This window comes from Rhineura floridana, chromosome 1 (assembly GCF_030035675.1).
Source record: "Rhineura floridana isolate rRhiFlo1 chromosome 1, rRhiFlo1.hap2, whole genome shotgun sequence".
In the NCBI taxonomy this organism is placed as follows: Eukaryota; Metazoa; Chordata; class Lepidosauria; order Squamata; family Rhineuridae; genus Rhineura; species Rhineura floridana.
The window spans coordinates 110,151,683-110,167,860 of record NC_084480.1 but is presented as its reverse complement, the minus strand read 5'-3'; the positions used below and the strand labels follow the sequence as shown (position 1 = coordinate 110,167,860).

The window sequence follows — 16,178 nt, the reverse complement described above, 5'->3', positions numbered from 1 at the left end:
GATGGTAGCCATAATCTATTATCCATAGAATTGCTTTGATGCCTAGCCTTATACAGAATAATTAATCATGTATCCTGTCAAGAAGCAATGATCTGATATAGCAACTAATCATGTATTTGTCACCATTGTGCCTTGCCAAAGATTTTGCTATATAAGTCATACTTGTTGCGCAGTTCAGTGTTCAGACTGGTCAACGTTCTATGCGGGGACCTTGCAGTCTGATCCATTGGGTATGCATGCTTGTTATTACTCAATAAACTCTCCTTGTTAGTAAGCCTGAGTCTGTCATATTGATTCCTTAGTATTCTCTTAAACCTGAAAGCCCAAGGCCCGGGCAACAATTTCAAATACTTGTGAAAATCTGTACATTTTTAACAACTGAAGATGATCACCTTTCAAGAAGTAATTTGGAATAATATTCTGAATATGTTCATTACTAGTTATTGTTAAATCAGCTGTACAGGTATAAGCAATTAAATTAAAATATTTTTAAAAGCTTGTAGGAGTACATCTGAAGCCTTTGTTTGACAAAGGTCTCCAACCTTTTTGAACCACAGGGCCCATTTCAAATTTTGAGAGAGTGCTGGAGTGCACATTTGCCTTTTGGGAAGGGGGATTCTTTAACATTCACCCACACTTATTGTGGAGTAGTATTTGCAGAAAATAATGTCAAGGTTCTACCTGATCTCAGGCGAACCCAGCACAGGAAAGACACATCCTGTTTGCTAGGGTAAAAGGAAGGAGAAACCATGGTGATTCCAAGGACTAGGAAAAAAACAGAAACAGGAGAAGTGCACTAAAAGAGAGGATGAAACAGCAGCTCTTTAGGACTCTTCGGATTCCTACTGTCTGGTATCCAAACAATTCACTTATCAACCACAGCTCTGACTTCACTCACTGGCTAACAACTCCAATAAGGCGGAAACAGCTAGACTGGCTCATTTCACATAAATCACTTAGAAGGGTACCTGCACATTTGCTCCATAACTTCATTTCTCGGAGGACCAGAGGCTAACTTAAAAAAAAATTAAAGTTAAAATTCTGGGCTATCTGCTGGGGGTACCACTGAAGGTCTTTGAGGGTTCCATGGCACCCACAGGCAATAGGCGGTATGATATACCATACGTATGAAAGTAGCATCAATCCCAAATTAATTCTAGCATAAATTATACTTTGTTACTTATAAATTGTGCAGATAAAAATAAATATTTATGAATATTAGTGTAAGTCACAAATAGAAAATATGACTGAAGTCTGACAGTTAAATTACCATTACCTGGCACCTGAATTAACACATTACTGATAAAAAAGGGAAGATTACATTTCTTCACCTTTCCCATTTCTTTCCAGACTGACAAACATGTATGCTGTTCACAAAACACAAAGATTACTAAGAACTAGAGATGACTGAGGTTTTTTCAAAAGATTCAAAAACACAGTGGTTTCACGGATACACCAATATCTGAATTCTGAATCTCCTCTTTTTTCTTTGCAGCCAAGCAACTGAATAATGATCCTCATACTAACCTGCACTGCAAAGGTAAGAAAGTATTTATTGAACTCCTTTGGACTGCAACGAAGAATATAATAACCAGTCTGATTGCCAGCTTTCTTCAGCTTATTGATTGCAAAGTCCATGCTGTTTTTGAAAAATAAGAAAAAACAAACATTAAAAGTGACCTTTTAAAAGCTAACAAGCTTTAAGATAGACTACACCTGGGATTACCAGATTTTTATCCCCAACAAAAAGTTTTTCAAGATCAAAAAATATTGTGACCATGTCTTACAACTGCTTACAGGTTACAACATTTGGGCACCTCCTGTGCTTTACAAAGAAATGCCTCATCCATCTGATCCTCATTTAAAGAAAAGGCAACATTTTGATTTATCACAAACTCCTCTTCTCATGAGAAGCCAGAGAGCAGTGTTCATTTTGGGGAAGCAATCCCTCTTGGCGGAGACAGTCAAATTCTTATTTCACTAGCTGGAAGGTTTTCACAGCCCTCCGATTCAAAGCCTGGCAGAACAGAAGATGTTCAACTCCCTAGCACTATTAACAGATTGCTGAATCCAGTATGGCAGCAGTTCAAACATGAGAAATTTAACAAGAAATTAGGGATGTTAACTGTAAGCGTATCTACCTCGCCCAGCAAGAATCTATGAGTGTAGTCAATGCCAAACTTGGATGGATAAATTGCCCTTTGGTATCTCCAAAAACAGGACATTTGGGTACTTATTTGAAAGCACTTTCTTGCTTGGGGTGAATGAAGCATCCATTGACTAACAGGTTAATCTGTACTTCCGCCCAGGAGAAATATGTGACCAAATTCTTAGGTCTATCCCCTTCCTTCTGACTTCTCCCCTGTTTCCATCCATGGCCAACTAAGGGAGAAAGATTTAAGGAAGGCGAGATGGCATCATGCAAGAGAGGAGAAATGTGGTTTGGAGTCCAGTGACCAAAGCCAAGGCAGTTTGCATTTTGGCCTGCTCTGCATGAAGCCTGGCACAAAAGAAGGATTCAAGGATTCAAAACAGCTGACATGTAAGTGTTGCCTGTTTCCCTGTGACTGAATGTATGCAGGAAAGAACACTGTCAATATAAGTCATTCATCCCAAGCAAGAGTGTACTTTCACAATATGCACCCAATTTTCTCTCACTGCTTGGAGTGAAGGAGGCATCCATTTACTCATAGGATATGTACTAGTTTACTACATGTGCAGGGTTGATACTGTAATGCCAGGGTCCCAGCCCACAAGGCAGGGAACTGAAGAAAGGTGTTGAATCTATTTTGCAGGCTAACTCATGGTCTACAGGTTATATCCAGCTCTGCAAGAGGTTTGTGTCTGTTCCCTACAAGACTAGTCAAAATTTGCCATTAAAAAAAAACTTATGGAATGTTCCCTGCTATAAAAGCAAAACGTTTTTGTGACCTCACGGCTCCCCAAAATTTGTCATTTTTTTAAACTGAGGTTTTATGGTCCCTCCCCCCAATTCATCATGTTTAAAATATTTTTAATACATGTTTTTACTTGATTTAATATTGGATAATGAATTATTTTTAAAAAATGAGAATAGTGTAGAATAGTCTTTTGGAAAGCAGCCTTGAGAACTGCTGTTCTCACCACATCCACTTTAACACGTTGGCTACACCCACTATTACACTAAGCCAAAAAATGGTTAGCCACCCCCCTACTATAGTGCCTGGTAAAGGTGGGTGGAAACTTCTAGGCAGTCACCCTGTAAATCTCAAGAGGGGAACATTTGTGGAGAAGGCTGCTGATGTGGCAGAGGGTCTGGTGGGATGTACTGTGACCTGATGAGGCTTAGGGAGATGTTGTGTGTCATGTGCTAAGTGGATGCATGCCTTGAGCCAGGTGGCACTAATAGTGCTAGGGGCCTTTTTGCCTAAGGATGCAGGAGGTAATGGTTCCAGAAAGGGAGTGGATTTGCCTGATAGATTGGTGTGAGAAAGATACAGGTGTTTATTATTTTCTTTATTTAATTTATATCCCACCCATCCTCCCAGTAGGAACCCCGGTAGGTAGGACCATACAGTACGTCTTTCTGCATGTTTACTTTGTATCAAGCCCCCCCTGAAGGATAGGAGGGCTTGGGTAAAAGGTGCTTTGAATCAACTCCTTAGGTGTTTGGAATAAGTACACCTTTGGTTTAAATGTCAGGTCCATACACAGAGCATCTTTGTCAATGCTGAAGAGGTGTCTTTCCACTGAGAGGGCTCCGAGTTCTTTTGGGGGGGGGAACTGAGGAGTGATGCCCCTCTGATGAATCACTAGAGGTGGGGGTGAGCTCTTCAGGACTTGGATTTCTCTCTAGAGAGAACAGAATCCAAGACTTGTCTGCTATAAATGTTCAACTTCAACTCCATGTCTAGATGTAGGAATTGTAGGAGTACTGACATGCATGCAGTGGAAGGGTTTTTCTTTTGGAATTTTGTTTTGGTTTTGCCAAAGAAGAATAAAGAAGGATTAAAAAAAACTGAACAGAGGATGAGAGTCAAGTTTCAAAAAGCTGGAGTAGTGGTAGAGTTAATAAAGCTGTAGAGAGAAGAAGAGAGTTCTGATCTGTGCAAGGCAAGCAACAAAAACTATGGAGGATTCAGCAGAAGGGGATCTACCTCAGAACTTGCCTCTCCTGGGAAGCAGTATGGATTAACCCATTAGGAAATCCTTCATCTCAAGCAGAGAATGTGAATTAACATGTGTCAAGTGTGCCTATGCTGTCCTGCCCTACAAGAATTATGAGAAGGGAGACCAGTTCAGCTACCACTTGAGAAATTCTTCTTTCCTGTCTCTCCTACAAAGAGGTGGATAAGCCAACAGCTTATGCTCAAAGCACCCTTTCCCCCAACCCCAAGTGGAAAGGAGAGAAACTGCAGTCTGTTTCCTCTCCTTCCTGGCTTAGGATGAGAGAGGCAGCGCGATTTGTTTGGAACAAAGTGCCCAGTAGTAATCTTCAGCCGCTACCTACGTAGGGAGTCTTACATCAGCCCCTTTGTCATGGACAGATCACCGCTTGTTGAGGTTTAGACTTACAGCGGCTTTTCCCCTCTGCGAGGGTGGAGGACCCATTAAGATGGTCCACCCCCGGAGACTAATGAATCCGGATGGTTTTTCAAAAGGCTCTGGGGAGTTTTCCGGCTGATAGGACTGGCGCTCCTGTCGAAACCCTGGTCGAACTGTGGAATGCTGAAATGACCCGGGCAGTTGACATGATCGCTCCTGTGCGCCCTCTCCTACGTAGAGCTCATACAGCTCCATGGTATACTTCAGAGCTGAGAGCAATGAAACAGAATAGGAGACGGCTTGAGTGCAGATGGAGACGAACTCCTGATGGATGCAATTATGCGCTGGTAAGTGCCTATACCAAGATGTATTTAGGGGCAGTACGGGCAGCAAAAAAACAATATTTTGTTGCCACTATTAAATTTTCTATCTGCCGTCTGGCAGAGCTTTTTAAAGTTGTCAGAGGGCTATTACATTCTGGCCCTGGGGACACGGTAGAACCATATGAAGCACGCTGTAATGAATTTGCTAGGCACTTCCAGGATAAAATCTCTTGCATCCGTCAGGACCTGGACTCCAATGTTATAGCAGTTGGATCAAATGAGGTATCCGGAGCACAGCCTGGTCATGATTTTTTGGATGAGTTTCAATTGGTGCAGCTTGAGGACGTTGACAAGGTGCTTGGATGGGTGCGCGCGACCTCTTTGGTTCTGGACCCTTGCCCCTCTTGGCTAATAAAAGCTAGCAGGGATGGAACAGCCGGCTGGGCCAGGGAAGTGATTAATGCCTCACTGTGTGAGGGAGAGGTCCCAGGCTGCCTGAAGGCGGCGGTAGTGAGACCACTTTTGAAGAAATCTTCCCTGGACCCAGAAAATCTTAATAATTATAGGCCGGTAGCGAATGTCCCATTCCTGGGCAAGGTTCTAGAAAGAGTGGTTGCGGACCAGCTCCAGACACTCTTGGATGAGACCGATTATCTGGATCCATTTCAATCGGGTTTCAGGCCCGGTTTTGGCACGGAGACGGCCTTGGTCGCCCTGTATGATGACTTATGCCGGGAGAAAGACAGGGGGAGTGTAACTCTGTTGATTCTCCTTGATCTCTCAGCGGCTTTTGATACCATCGACCATGGTATTCTTCTGGGAAGACTTGCGGATTTGGGAGTTGGAGGTACTGCTTGGCGGTGGTTCTGCTCCTATTTGGCGGGTCGTCTCCAGAAGGTAGTGCTTGGGGAGCATTGCTCGGCACCCTGGGCTCTCCAATATGGAGTTCCGCAGGGGTCAGTTCTGTCCCCCATGCTCTTTAACATCTACATGAAGCCGCTGGGTGCTGTCATCAGGAGTTTTGGAGTGCGTTGTCACCAGTATGCTGATGACACGCAGCTCTCCTTCTCCTTTTCATCTTCATCAGGTGAGGCTGTCAAGGTGCTGAACCGATGCCTGGCCGCGATAATGGACTGGATGAGAGCGAATAAATTGAAGCTCAATCCAGACAAGACTGAGATGCTGTTAGTAGGTGGTTCCCCTGACCGGATGGTGGATGTACAACCTGTTCTGGATGGGGTTGCACTCCCCCTGAAGGAGCAGGTTCGTAGTCTGGGAGTTCTTTTAGATCCATCCCTGTCACTGGAGGCTCAGGTAGCCTCGGTGGCACGGAGTGCCTTCTACCAGCTTCGGTTGGTGGCCCAGCTACGCCACTATCTGGACAGGGAAAACCTTGCTTCAGTTGTCCATGCTCTGGTAACCTCTAAATTAGACTACTGCAATGCACTCTACGTGGGGCTGCCCATGAAGACGGTTCGGAAACTGCAGCTTGTGCAAAATGCGGCGGCCAGACTGATAACTGGGACCAGGCGGTCCGAACATATAACACCGATTCTGGCCCGCCTGCACTGGTTGCCTATATGTTTCCGGGCTCGATTCAAGGTGCTGGTTTTAACCTATAAAGCCTTGTATGGCATGGGACCACAATACTTGATGGAACGCCTCTCCCGATATGAACCTACCCGCACACTGCGCTCAACATCGAAGGCACTCCTCCGAGTGCCTACTCAGAGAGAAGCCCGGAAGGTGACAATAAGAAAAAGGGCCTTCTCAGTGGTGGCCCCCGAACTATGGAATATTCTTCCTGATGAGATACGCCTGGCGCCAACATTATTATCTTTTCGGCGTCAGATAAAAACCTTCCTCTTCTCCCAGGCATTTTCAGCATTTTAGTAGTATTTAATATGCATTTTAGTGTGTGTTTAATTATGTTTTAATTCTTGATATTTTTAACTTATTTTTAAACTGCTTAATATGAGGTTTAATTGTATGTCAGATGTTTTTTTTACCTGTTGTAAACCGCCCACAGAGCTTCGGCTATGGGGCGGTATATAAATTGAATTAATAAATATAAATAAAATAAATAAATAATAAATATACTGATGCTGAGGAGTGGGGAGCAAGTAGACTAGATGTATCTCGCTGTTTCCTTCCAATGCTCTTTTTGTGCCCAAACATCCTGTCAGGGTGGGAGGACAGCAGAAGGGGGGGGAGGAAAAACAATAAAAACACAGAATGGAGATGTCAGAAAGTAGAGCTCAGAAGAGCTCCAAACAATACCCTGCAACTTTTGTGGAAGACAGAGCCAGATTGGGGGCAGGGCAGATCCCTATTCTGGGTGAAGTTACCTTGCCTTCCACTAAGAGGCTTACTTACGGAGAAATTCCTATGATGAACTTTTTAATGCACAACTCTTTGTTTTGTTACCCACAGTCATATTAACTGAAGTACACAACACACTTAGCTCTTCAGGACAAGGAAATACTATACAAAAGTACAAAAATAAATCTCCACAGCCTGAAATAATTTTTTCTTAAGTCTTTACAGAAATGTTAACAACAAACGAACATTTATACAAAAAGCAATTTCCTTTGCTAGCAATTTTCTGTGTTCTCCACAATAATTCAAGATATTGATATCTGAATTGCCTGTTCTTTCTTCACAACTTAAAGCGCTATTTCTGCCAGATCCTGCAGTAAACCCATTAAGAAGTCCTCTGCTTATGACATCACATATCATCACCATGGTTATGACTGGGAGTCCTTAAATTCACTATTATCCATTCACTGCATGGCAGATTCAGAACTGAACTAAGAATGAAAGAAAATATTTTAAACTTTGCACTAAATGTTGTGGTTGGATAGAACAAAACAAAAATCCATTAAAAAAGGCAATGTTAAAAGAGACCTTTATGTATATTTTTATCAAGGTTCCACAAAAATTTCAGAGGGAATGGATATTATTGTTTATTAAAAACCCAATGGCTCTGACAAGCAGCTGCATATATATTAAAAAGTGTTCCTGGATGAGGATGTGCAAACCCAGCCAGTTCAACTGGACCAAAATGAGCATTATGAGCCAAACGAAGCACACATCTGCACTGGGTATATGAATAAAAGGTTGCTTCTTTGACATCAGCTCCCTTGACAATTGCCTCTCAAGCAAAGTGGAACATCTCTTTCCTTTCATGGTTCAAGGAAAACCCTTCTCAAATCTTATAAAACATCAGCACAAAGTGCCACTTACGAAACTGGCCCGTGGCAGTTGCTCTGAATATTTTCAAGAATGGAAGGGGGTGCTACTTCTTTACAAAGGTAATGGTGAGCATCTGCAGTTAATCTATAATATCCATCAATTAACGATACAAAAGAAAGAGCATCTCTTAATGAATGAAATTCAGCTTCCTGAAAACACAAAGAAGAAAAACAGTGAGATACTACATTTTTATAACGTGCTTATAAAACATATAGTAATAGCAAATGCATCCAACAGTTGACCATTTTATCACATTACCTATGTGCCGAGCACCCAAAATGAGTAATCAGTGGATTTCCAAGACAATAACTATGAATGTTTTGTGAGTGGATTAAACTCTATTTTACTTCAATAAAGCTGTAATGCTTTTTGTTAGGCAGTGGAATGCAAGGTTCTGGAAAGATACGATGTACATTCAGTGAAAGGGCTTGTCTAAGTTCCCAACTTAAGTTGAACAAAATAATAACCTGGATCAAAGCCTTACATCGCATTATAGTATAAACAGCATGTTAAGTTGAACAATTAATACCAATACTGAGTATCCATTTGAATAGATTGCTATCAAAGCACAAAAATATTTATTTATTTATTTATTTATTTATTTATTTAATTGTTTCCCATAAAACACTTGAAAGTGATTTAACTTTTTTTTTTAAAAAAGTCATGCTCTAGTCTTCCTTCAATAAAGAAAGGTCCTTTCTTGCAAGTAATTCCTGTGCCAACATTTCCACATTTGGATACCACATGTGTAAACAGCAGCTCTCCCCCCTCCACCGTGATCTAGGCCCAGGCTGTTCAGGGTTCAGGAAAGTCAGTACTGGAATCACCTCCATAAGGAGCTTTGGAGTTAGGGCAATAATGTTTTTTCACCTTAAAGTTGCCCATATCTGTACATATAGGCCAACACATTGTGCAAATCATCTATACGTAAATCTGAATGGCTCCTTGTGCCTGTATACCAAAGATGTCAGCGCTAAACAAAACTCAAAATTGTATAGCTCAACTATCTGCACAGAGGCTTGCAACCTAAGGGTGATTTTTGCATATTAGATTTTTAGAAAGTTTTATTTAACAAAGAGGGAGGGGCACGGAAACCTATAATTCTGCGGTGTTTCAAAATTGTGTAAGTGTGCCCTCACGTGGGGAAAGAGCCATAACCATGGGTCTCACGCATTTCAGTGCTATTTAGATAGAACCACCACATCTTTACCATGGACAGAAAATAGAGACTTTGCTAAGAGATACAGTATATATATATGAGATCTCCACATGCAGTTATTCCCTTCTACATGCAGGGAAGGAGACTGGATAAAATATGAGAGCCAAAGATGCACTCCCATTCTCAGCACATGCAGAAACAGCATCTGAGCAGGCAGTGATTTGTTACACACAGGTCATTAACTACAGAAGTGCTAACTATGTTTTCAATCCTTAAGTATTTATTTGTTTATTTGATTTATATCCCCCTCTTCCAGTAGGAAAAGAACATAATGCTGGGAAAAACAGAAGGGAGTAGAAAAAGAGGAAGGCCAAACAAGAGATGGATTGATTCCATAAAGGAAGCCACAGACCTGAACTTACAAGATCTGAACAGGGTGGTTCATGCTATTGGAGGTCGCTGATTCATACGGTCGCCATAAGTCGTAATCGACTTGAAGGCACATAACAACAACAAGCTTCTAGTAGGAGCCCAGGGCTAGAAATGGCTAGAAATCTCTGTAGTAACTGGATATACGTATTCATGTATCATTCAGTTTAATCAATCACTATATGAAACGGTCATCTCAAGCAGATACATAGGGTTTTCTTGTGTGTGTGGGTTTTTTTTAGAACAAATACTTTTCCTACATACTCTGAAAGTCACTGCTAACAACTGCACCACTGCCTAACGTTGCAGATATGCTACACAGAGTAACGCAAACAGAGCATCCTATCCAATTTGTTCAAACAAGTAATACACACAACTGGACAGTAATCAAAAGAGCAAGCCACTATACCAAATTCTTGCTGTCCTGCTTGTGAATGGTTACAATTCTACTCTCGCCAGAACCTTCCTGGCTGGCTTGCTTAATACTGACATCGATAATATCGGGGAAATCGCAGTAGGTCTGTATTTCCTGCAAAAAGATGTTGCTTTATTAGGGAACTATTTATTTATGAACGTTTTAGTCACCAACTCAAACAAAGTAATTGTAACATTCTCAGTAGCCTGATGATGAGGTAATGAGAAACCATGGTTCCTTGCTACAAAGAGCCTTGTGGTTACACTGTCCCTCTCTTTTCTTCTTTCACACAAGTGGAGATAAAAAGCTTTTGATTTTAATTTTAAACTAAATACAGTTCTCCTTTATATCTGAATCAGGGAATTGTGGTTTATTTAAACTAAGGTATGTGTAAATAAAACAAGCTCTGAAACCATGGTTTGATTCTGACTTTTCTCACCAACAATAATTTAAACAAGCTACAGTTCCTCAAGTTCAGAAGTTACAGGGAACTGTGGTTATTTTAAAATGAAAAGTTTCTCCTACTGTGGATGCCAAAAAGGAGAAAAAGCAAGGCAGAGTGCATCAGCCGAAGACTCACTATGGCATGCTCTCACAGAAAGAACCATGGCTTTCCATTATGTCTCCAATGAGTCAGAGGTTTTTTTCATAACATGCAATGGAAGCCTAGCTGTGTAGTCATTTTAAGGCAGATGACTTTATCTCTAGAAATATTAAGAAATATATAGGCAGAACGTAAATGCTGAAATAGGTAGGCAACATTCAAATACACCTGATCAAGCTAGGTGAAAAGCAGCAAAAGGGCAAGAGACACTAAACAAGAAGACTAATTTTTATTAAAATTTCCCAAGATAGCTCAAAGAAGGCAAGAATAATAAATATCAACAACATGATCAATTTTTGTTTAAAAAAATAGACAGTGGTCACACTTTGTCATTTAAATCTCAGCTTAATAAGTGGATGTAGGCACAAGCTTCATTCAGCTGCACATTCCCTTTGCTTGCACTTCACTCCTCCCCTTACATGAGCAGGAAAACAAACCAGGAGGCTGCACTTAACCATACCCTACTATTACGTTCAAACCAGGAAACTATGGTGAATGGCCTCCAAAGAAGCCAGAATATGAAGCCATTAAAGATCCTGGCTTGTTTTTAATTCATTAAACAAAGTCCCTGGTTCATACATAAAGGGTAGCTGTGGTTAACTGCAGCTTCTTGGCTTGTTTTCTCATATGAAGAGAGAAGCAAAGGGGCGCTGTGCATGTGCATGAAGCTTCTGCGTATCACAGTTTATTAAACCAAGATTTGATCATCCAAAAGCAGCCTGTAAAGCAACTAAAATAATCCCAATATTCATCCATGGCAGCTAAAATCCTGGCTAAATATTTTTTACATCTTTACCATGAGTCTCTGAATCTGTGAGACCTCCAGGAGAAGAATTTCCAAAGAAGAACCCCTCTCCATGCTTCCTCACTGGTCAGAATAAACTGATAAAAGGCTACCTCTAACAACTGCACAGATTGTGGTGAAATTAAGGACTTGCTTCCAATTAGGTTTCCATCTGTGTGCACAGACAGGATTACTCAAGTTTGCTTATCTCTGCTTAGATAAGAAGTATCATACGTTTTAAAGTAATGTTACTATCACTAACAGATAACACTCAAAACACTCAAGAGAAAACCTCTCCTTTGCTTAACCCACTCTATAGTTCAAAGTGACTGCAAGTGTCTACAAAGAAAAGATTTTATCCACTGAGTTAATTTTGCATCACCATGCATTTTAAACCTCATGCAGACCCAGCAAAAAGAACACACTGGCTGACTCTGGCGTATATTTGGACCCCAATGAGATTTCCAATGGAAGAATGGAATCACTTTGTACCCAGGAGACCTCTTTTTCCCCCTTGGTCACCACAAGTGTGCTTGATGCTACCAAAGCACCTTGAGCCAAAAAACACTTAAGCAGAGGAGATATAATTTTTCTGGGCAGTATACATTGGACCTTCTCCATGAATATTGAGTAAACTAGAGTATTTTGGATCCCTGTGGATTTTTGCACCCCCCAGAGGGAAAACGGTAAGTGGTAACTGGCTGAAATTTGGGGACGGTGTACAGATTAAAATTTGTAACACTCCCTGTAGGTCTAATTAAATGTAAATTATACAATGAAAAGTGCACCTGGGGGTCAAAAAGTACCTCCGAAGTCTGCACGAAGGTTAAAAACAAGCTGTCAAGATACTATCCTCTTATAGCACCACTGCACAACAGAGAATGGCATTCTTCATTTCTCAGTCATATCTGCTGCTAATCCAAATTATTTCTATGATACTAAGACTAGTAATCTTATAAGACTTGACTGAAATCCTGTTCAGTGCTAGGCATAAATAAAAATCAAAAGGAATTGCACTGCATGGATATTAAGGACCAACATACACATGGAGCTCACCAGAACAATTAGGAACCTGCATTGTCCAGGCCACAGGACAGAACTGGGTATGCACTGAAACCTTGTACCAGACACCCATCTCACTTCACTGTTTATATTCTGAATATCCTTTCTTGCAAGAATACTTTGTCAAACTAAGTTCAATTCAGAAAACAGTTAGACACAATACTTCTTAAATAAGACAACTCTAAGTGCTACAATCTGAATTTTCTAAATACTTAGTAGAACCAAATCACGCAGTTTCCTGAGGTATTCTAGAAGATTTTATAGTAATAAAACATGAAGATTACCTGTTCTGCCAGTGTTTTACTATCTTTATGCTTCCCTCTCGAGCACTGAATTCCACCATTTGCAGATATAATAATGGTTGCAAAATTCTCTTCACCCGTAGGCTCTCTGCCAGGTTCCTTTACTTCAAACACTTCTGTATAGAAGGCAGACTGGAGGGTTTCCAAATTTATGAGATACTTCAGTTTCAAGTTTCTGGCAGTTGCTTTGCACTGTCCAAACTGCTGAATAAATCTGCGGAACCTGTATCGTATCCTCTTTCGTGTCAGAATGTGATAATCTTGGATTCTTTCTCTGACACACTTGGGCAAAAACATTTTGTAGCTGTGAATACAAAACCCACCATATGAGTGGCAAAATACTAATGAGTAACTCCAAGAGGTATTTTTCTATAGAAGATGCAAGAACTATCAAGCAAGTACACCTAAATCCTAAAATCCTTCAGTTTAAGAGCAAGTTGTACAGAAAACCAGGAGGCTAATTCTGTTGCTTAGTTCAGTGCTTGCACCAACAAAATTTCTATGTGCAATGATCAGAACTAGGGACCTAAACGAACAAACAAACAAAAAGATGACCAAAAGTTTTCACAGTAGTAGCCAGTAAAAATATAAAACAGAAATATCGCATTTGGTCACACACTGCCAACTGATGAAACTGAGCACCTTACAACTGTCTCAGATCTGCAAATGTCTTACCTATAAGCGAGTGTGGTATAATGGATACTGTGGAGGCCCATGTTCAACCATCTGCTCTGCTATGAGCTTACTGAGTGACCTTGAGCTAGTCACTATCTCTCAGCTTTAAAATGGGGAGATGGCTACTGCACTGAGCTCCTTGGAAATGGGTGTAATAATGGGCATCAACATTAATAATCGCTTGGATCTTCATTTCTGTTCTGGGAACAAAATATTGCTTTCCCACTTCGGCTTCTCTTCTGGTCTCCCCTTTCCCATTCGTTTCCAATGACTATAGGGGACTCTTTGGAACAGCAAAGCATGTGGTATGGGAGGCTGAAGGAAGATGGAATTGCCAAAAAATACAAAAACTTTCTGCTCTGCAATTATACTTGTGGATCTAAGCCAATAAATCGGGAACTCTCAACTATCATTTCTGAAAGCTAGCTGAGATGTTTAGATTTAATTATGTTTTACTAAACCCCATTTCTAAGTGTAATCCTATACCTGCCTACTCAGAATTAAACCTCAATGAATTCAAAGGGACACTTCCAGGTGTTATAAGACATAAGAACATAAGAAGAGCTTGCTGGATCAGGCCAATGGCCCATCTAGTCCAGCATCGTCTTCTCACAGCGGCCACCAGATGCCCGTGGAAAGCCCACAAGCAAGACCTAAGCACAAGAACATTCTCCCCTTCTACGATTTCCAGCAACTGGTATTCAGAAGTATACTGCCTCTGACCATGGAGGCAGCCCTCATGATCATAGCCCTCATGGCCAGTAGCCAAAGACAGCCTTATCCTCCATACATTTGTCTAATCCTCTTTTAAAGTAAGTAGCCATCAGTTTCTTCCATAATAGAGGAGCAAATTCCATAGTAACTATGCACCTTGTGAAGAAGTATTTTCTTTTGTCTTTACTGAAACGTCTAACATTTTGTCTGTCCTGAATCTTCCAACAGGACTGCAACTTAAGTCTCAGGCTTGTGAAAAACATACAAAATATACAAAAATAAGGGATGTTTCTGCTAACAAACAAACAAGATTACCGCTAAGAAAGGAACAGTACTTTTGTTTTGTACAACTTTATACAACTTTGCACATCCCTCTCCACATGACACCATCTCTGCCCATTTCTATTAGGGACTCCAGTATCTTTAGGCTATGCATGCATCCTCCAATTGCTACCAATACATACCTATCAGAAGCAGTATTCTGTCTTGATCACACAAGTAAGAAAGGAACACTCCAAAAGCAATATCCTCACACACCCTTCTCTTTAGCAGCATCCCATCTGGGGAATTCCCACTTCACTGGAACCTCATTTGTTTCCCTCATTAAAAACTAGCTGGCATCAAATGAAGCACATCCATTCACTCAGGCTTTGGGGGGATGGAGATCTTGAGCTTCAAAGTTAGAAGATTTTTTATTTGTCTGCTGTGTTACAAAAATTGTTTTACCTTTGTGGGTTTTAGGTATGAAATTTTTAAATGTTTCAAATTGTGTTTTTGTAACTGGTTGCTTTTTGTGCGATTGTGCTATACATCACCAGCTCACATTAAAAGGAATAAAATGCTTCAACCGATATGCATGAATCTGAAGTGCTGTTGTGAAGATAATTACCTCACAGAATTGTAGATGGCTAGTGGAGTTTGGTCCTTTTCTTTGGCCGTTCTCATCATATCAAGAACAGCCATGCCAAGACATTCTTCTTGTGTTTCATGAGTAACAGGCATCTTTACCCACCCATGGACAAAGTCTTCTCGCCACTGAAAAAAGAAAGTAAAGAAGTGCAAGATGAATGTTTGCAAACTTGCCATTTTATTTTTATTGTAACTTGAGCAATCTTCTATTGAATCAATTTGTAATTTGCAGTGAACAAATTATTTCTAGGACTCCCAAAAATCAGTCCAGGTGTCACACTGTATCAGAGTTTTGGTGCTGCTCTCAAGGTTGTTGTATTTTTATTTCATAGGATAATTGCCTATTATTATTGCTTGAAGCGATCCACATTTAAATAAACACATTCAAATCCAACAGTAAAAACACCGAGAAGGGCAGAGGGTCAAATACAAACAGACCTAAATAATACATTATCAAAATTTTACCTGAGCAAACAAATAAGACATGACAATATCATCAAGGACAGGACTCTCTGAACCTCGGGAAACACCATATCGAAATGCTCGCATACTGGTGTTACAATACCAGTGTGGGAAATAAAACCTGTTAAGAAACAGATTTTTTGTCACATATCAATGCAGTTACAGCCAAGTCCACACATGCTAAAAACATGATTTTAGTAAAATTAAGGCTGCTTAAAGAGCAAGAGCTTTGAATACTTTCACAATTTCACTGAATTCAAAGGGCAGTTGCTGCATACCAGGATGGAGAGAGGCAGGTTGGCAGCAAGGTTGGTGAGGTGCAAAGACACAGTCAGAGCCAATCCTGTGCTTCTGCTGCCACGTGTGTGCCACGCTGACCTTACTGTTGTTTCAACCTTCCCCATCTCAGGCTATGTTTATAGCAACAATTCATCCAAAGGGAAGTTGGATAAGTGGCACATCTCCACTGGGCCATCTGCTATTGCCATTAAATCATACTGTAAGACTTACATGTACGTAAGACATTCATGTTTTATTACAACAATAACTAAAGGAATTGGC

At 40.7% G+C, this 16,178-nt stretch overlaps 1 protein-coding gene across 6 annotated transcripts in view; it reads right to left on the bottom strand.

Moving 5' to 3' along the window:
- JAK2 (Janus kinase 2) overlaps positions 1–16,178 on the bottom strand; it is a 144,918-nt gene that overhangs the window by 52,817 nt on the left and 75,923 nt on the right. For all 6 annotated transcript variants that reach the window (XM_061629324.1, XM_061629326.1, XM_061629331.1 and 3 more), the window contains 6 exons: positions 15,621–15,738; positions 15,136–15,281; positions 12,840–13,161; positions 10,100–10,219; positions 8,094–8,251; positions 1,528–1,639 (listed from right to left, as the gene is read on the bottom strand). In XM_061629324.1, the coding sequence (XP_061485308.1) occupies positions 1,528–1,639; positions 8,094–8,251; positions 10,100–10,219; positions 12,840–13,161; positions 15,136–15,281; positions 15,621–15,738 (976 nt within the window). The remainder of the gene's footprint in view (positions 1–1,527; positions 1,640–8,093; positions 8,252–10,099; positions 10,220–12,839; positions 13,162–15,135; positions 15,282–15,620; positions 15,739–16,178) is intronic.